This window comes from Terrapene carolina, unplaced genomic scaffold (assembly GCF_002925995.2).
Source record: "Terrapene carolina triunguis isolate 2854851 unplaced genomic scaffold, T_m_triunguis-2.0 Scaffold236, whole genome shotgun sequence".
NCBI lineage: Eukaryota > Metazoa > Chordata > Testudines > Emydidae > Terrapene > Terrapene triunguis.
Genome location: NW_020664587.1, coordinates 15,666,045 through 15,670,981, shown reverse-complemented (window position 1 = coordinate 15,670,981; position 4,937 = coordinate 15,666,045). Strand labels below are relative to the sequence as shown.

Genomic DNA, 4,937 nt, shown 5'->3' with positions numbered 1-4,937 from the left:
GAAGGGGAAGGACGTGGATCCCCTGCAGACATCCCACAAGGCAGGGCTTTGGGGTTCTTGGATCCCGCCGCCTCTGTGACTCCCCCTCCATCTCTGTGGCAGGATCATTCAGCACCGCTCTCTTCTGCACCTCTGGGCACTGTGCATCACATGCTACCAGCACATTGTGCTCTCTGATGCGGTGTGCGTTCACACACACACACACACACACACACACACACGTCTCTGCTTGCCATGGAAACCTTGCCATAGCAACCATGCCGGAATCCAAATTTAAACGGGCAGGGTAGGTGAGTGTGTCACCCCTTCCTGGTAGCCCAGCAAATGGGCCTGATTCTCCTCTCCCTGCATCAGTCTTACAGCAGCGTCGCTCTTTTGTCTTACATGGTGCTAATTCTGATTGACACCAGCGTGAATGGGAAAAGGATCAGGACTATGGTGCAGCGAGGGTCCAAACCTGCAGTAACTGCGGTAGGATGTAGGATGTGACACCCCCGTCCTTCTCCCTCGCGTTGTCATTTCCACTGGTGCAGAGCGGGTGCTTCCCACTCCCTTACCCCAGAGGGTACATTTGGCCCTTGCTTTGCACAGGTGTCAGTGACCAGCCAGGGGGACAGCAGACGAGATTCAGGCCTGTTGGGCCCTTGCTGTACCCTCACAACACCCCTGGGAGGGAAGGAAGTTCAATGATCCCCAGTTTACAGATGGGAACTGAGGCCCAGCACCGCCGCAGTTGGCCTGGGTCAGCTGACTCGGGCTTGTGAGGCTCAGGCTTCAGGGCTGAAAACTTGCTGCATAGAGTTTGGGCTGGGGCTGGAGCCGGGCTCTGGGACCCTCAACCCAAGCAGGGTCCTACAGCCCCAGCCCGACCATTGACACAAAATGTTTAGCCCCTTAGCCCGAGCCAGCTGTCCTGGGCCAGCAGCGGCCATGCTGCAGGGCTTGTATCCCCTGGAGACACACCTTGCACAACGTCACCGAGAAAGTCTGAACCCAGGTCTCCTGAATCCCAGAGGAGAACATTAAATGCTGGACTATTGCAGAGGGGGGGAAACTATTTTTTTTTGGGGGGGTGCTCATTTTATTTGGAGGGAAACTTGTGGCTTTTAGCCCCCACATATGATCTACTAGGGGGACTATTATCCTGGTTCTAAGTACCCAGACATTTAAATCTGCCATTCCCTCACTGAGACATGACAAAGATAAACAAAAGATGCCATATTTGTGAGGCCTACTAAAAAACAGTGATATTGACCAGGGCAGGACTGAGTGGGCAAAGCCTGCCCAATCACTTCCTACCCAGGAGTAGTCCTTCCTTTGCTCATTCACCAATTTTTTAATGAAAAGAAAGGGCTGCTACGCTCTGTCTTTCTTTAAAACTGTGATCGTGTTCTCCTGGATTTTCCTGCAGGTGAATTTCTTTCGCATTGTGATGAAGCTGGAAGATTGCATCCAACTCTGCTCAGAGCCCTAGTCAAAGTTTTAATTAAATTTTTTTTTTACTAGTTCCAGTTTGCAACTTGGTTTCGTAATGAGGGAACAGGTCTGTTGGGGCTACTGGTTTTGGGAGGGCTATTGGCCCATTATTTAAAATCAAACAGAGACCAATAGAACTCAGCAGAGACCTTATTAAAATAATCTAATGGGGTCCTATGGAATTGCATCTGGGAAGCTGAACACATTTTGAGGAATTTAAAAAGAAAGTCTTTAAAGGGAAGTGATTTTAATCCCATGCTTATGGAGAATCTTCTGTAGTTCTCACTTACGGATGGTAGCAGGGATGTATTTGTAAACTGTTTTATGTTTCCAGCACTTTTCTCCTGCATCAGACAGTTCTTTAAAAGACTTATCTCCTGCTTCCGATTGGTGCAGGGAGAGTATAGTCTTAGAAGATACCTATTTAGGGAGATTAATCCAGACAGAATGTTGCTACATATCAGATCAGACGTGTCCCTTTGCTTGGCGGAATCACACAAGTCATTTAAAGTGTCGCTGTCCTTTCAGCACTTTCATTTAGCAGAGAAGGAACCAGAATCCATCATCACTCAGTCACAGGGGGAAAACCACAGTCAGCTGGGGAATGATGCAATAAAGCCCCTCGTTAGGGCAAACAGGGTTAAACCACTGACTCATTTAATAATATCAACACCTAATATCACATCTCAAGATGTTTATAGCATCAAATCCTTCCAAAGAGCCTCACAAACTGTTACATGCACAGAATTCACTTCATTTATTACTTACAAGCAGCCACCTCTGGGGTGGAACATGGCAGCTGGACAACAGCCCATAGTAATTCTACATTCCAGTTTAGTACAGGAAGCTAAGGAAAGCGTGGGTGGTGTTCTCACTGACTTCAATGGAGTTACTCGGATTGATACCAGCTGAAAATCTGACCCTGGGATTGGATGACATAAGCTATTGAGGATTTCCTGGGTTTACTAAAGTAGCCCAGAAACTGCTTGAGAGGAGCTGCTCTCGAGGGGAAGGCCGCAAAAACGCAAAAGGAAAAGGGGAAAAAACCTCTTATGCCACAATCATTTTCAAACAACTTGGGATGCAGGATCTAAATGGAGCTTGGGCAAAGTTTTGCATCGGTTCTTGTTTCAGCCAACCAGTGTCCCCTCTCCGCTAACAGGGGGGCTGGATCCTCAGCGGGTGTCAAGTGCCACAGCCAATGGGGCTGTGCTAACATACACCAGCTGAGGATTGGGCCCAAGGTGACCAGACCACTGAGGGTTCCCGACAAGAAATTAAGGTTTCTGTTCTGCCTGGCTCCCTTCCGACCTCCCTATATAAACCAGACTTCCCCTCATCCACTTAGACAGGGGAGCAGGCGCTCACCTTGCCACCAGGGGGAGTCAGAAATGGCCAGCTCCACTCCATCCCATGAAACCACCGTAAGAAATAGCCCAGGTAGGTTTTAAACACTTTTGAGATCTTTTATTCTAATATTTGCCGTGCCAGGATGTGAGTGCACCATATACTGGAGCCAAATGCTGATGCATGGAGACAAGGCATTACACCACTGTCATATCTCACTTTACCAGACCTTGCCAGGCCAAACTAGGGGCCCGATCCTGTTCTCATCAATGTCATGGGAAGAATTGTGTCCTAAGTTACCGTACTCCAATACCCTCTACATTGCTAGGGCTTACCATACCATTCCCATTCCAGAAATGGGCCAAACCTAAAACCTGGAATCTGAGCTTCTACAAAGTTTAGGACACAGATCTGAAGTTTACATTTGTCCCCTAACACTACCATGGACCCAACCAAAATCCCACAAGCCCCCAAACTTCAGGCTAGAAGCTAAACATTACATCTTAGGCCATATCAACCCGGGTCCACCTTAGGGTACCATCCCATTCAAGGCCAGACCAGACGCTCCTCTCTTTCCTCCCTGGTTTGGGCTGACATCAGTCTCTTGGGCCTGTTTCTCCTCTTACTCATGCTGGTATGAATCCGCAATAACTGTCCTGAAGTCAATGGGGTTACTGCAGTGACAAAGCAGAGCACATGACAGCAGAATCAGGCCCCTTGAGCTCAGGAGAGTTAGAAGTCGGGGAACGGTAGAGCTGGGAGGCCAGGCTGATCCTGGGAACTCAGACCAAGATCCTTCCTTCACATCAGTTCTTTCTCTCTCTTCCCAGCCGGGAGGGTGGAAGGATGTTTGCAGTGTGCCAGCAAGACATCCCCCTGAACGCTCCGTTCCATGAGGGCAAGCGGGACCCCACGCTGGGCACGGCCTTCCTCGCTGAACGGGAGCTCAGGCAGGACAAGAATTTCAACTTTGTGGCAGAAGGGTATGACAGCAACGAGAACTGGAGCCAGGCGGTGGTTGGGACCCGGATGGAGGGGGGCTCCGGCCAGATAGAAAACACGACAAATCCAGCCGATAATCTGGTGTTATTAATGCAGAGACAGACAGCTCAGGGCAGGCTTAGGGACGCTGCCCGAGGGCTGAAGTCAGACGAGCTGGGCCTCTCTGAGGAGGATGTGCGCAGCCCCCCCAAGGGAGCCGAGCTCAGCGGTGCCGAGAAGGAGAAAGCGGCTACCGAGGACACGGCCAAAGAGTGTGGCAAATTGGCTGGCTCCCCCTTAGAGGACAATGGCTATGCCAGCAGCTCCCTCAGCATCGACAGCCCCGACAGTAGCACCGGCAATGCCTGGGAGGCACCCGCTGCTGCCACCAAAGACCTGAGGAACCAGCCAGCGCCTCAGGGGCCCGACGCTGATCCCGAAAACTCCTCCGACTCAGACACTGTCTTCCCGGTGCTGGCCGAGGCCTTCCAGAACCTCCAGGACAAGATGAGATTCAAGGAGCGGGAGAAGGAGAAACACCACATCCACCTGGTGATGTATCGGCGCCTGGCCCTGCTGCGCTGGATCCGCGGCCTCCAGCAGAAAGTGGTGGACCAGCAGAACCGGCTGCAGGAGAGCTTCGACACCATCCTGGACAACCGCAAAGAGCTCCTCCGGTACATCCAGCAGGGCGTGGTGTGCCCCAAAGCACCGGCTCACGCTGGCCTGTGAAAGACACTCATCCCCCATCTGTCACCGTTCAGATCCCCCCCAACCCCTTACCCGGCTCTAACCCATTGTTTCGCCTGAGCACAGCATCCAGGATTGGGACCCACAGAGCTTTGCAGTCAGCTCCCAGGTTCCGCACGGGAGGCTGGCGGGAGATGCTCTCGCCTTATGCACCCAGGGATTTCGTGACGCATGAGGCCACTAGACCTGACGAACGCCACGTGGTATTTATGAGCTGGCACAACGTAGCTAGAAGCACGTTCCCGTCGGTTTCGGTAAATGACTCTAGCTGAGAGCACAAGTAAAAAGTCCAACATGTGCCCCAGCTAGCGGCTGAGAAGTCAGGGAACAGGAGGGGCTGGTCCCATTTGAAATGAGCCTGATTAACCCTTTCTCAACCCCAC

The 4,937-nt window shown here is 51.5% G+C and overlaps 1 protein-coding gene across 1 annotated transcript; it reads left to right on the top strand.

Annotated features, from left to right (window-relative positions):
* Positions 1-405: 405 nt before the first annotated feature.
* Positions 406-4,536, top strand: CUNH1orf216 (chromosome unknown C1orf216 homolog). Its single transcript, XM_024202890.1, has 2 exons — positions 406-471; positions 3,654-4,536. Exon 2 carries the CDS (start codon positions 3,670-3,672, stop codon positions 4,534-4,536), a length of 867 nt encoding a protein of 288 aa, XP_024058658.1. The 5' UTR covers positions 406-471; positions 3,654-3,669.
* Positions 4,537-4,937: the final 401 nt, after the last annotated feature.

What these genes read in the sequence shown, in the direction of transcription:
- CUNH1orf216 (XM_024202890.1), top strand. Translation starts at nt 3,670, where the DNA reads ATGTTTGCAGTGTGCCAGCAAGACATCCCCCTGAACGCTCCGTTCCAT.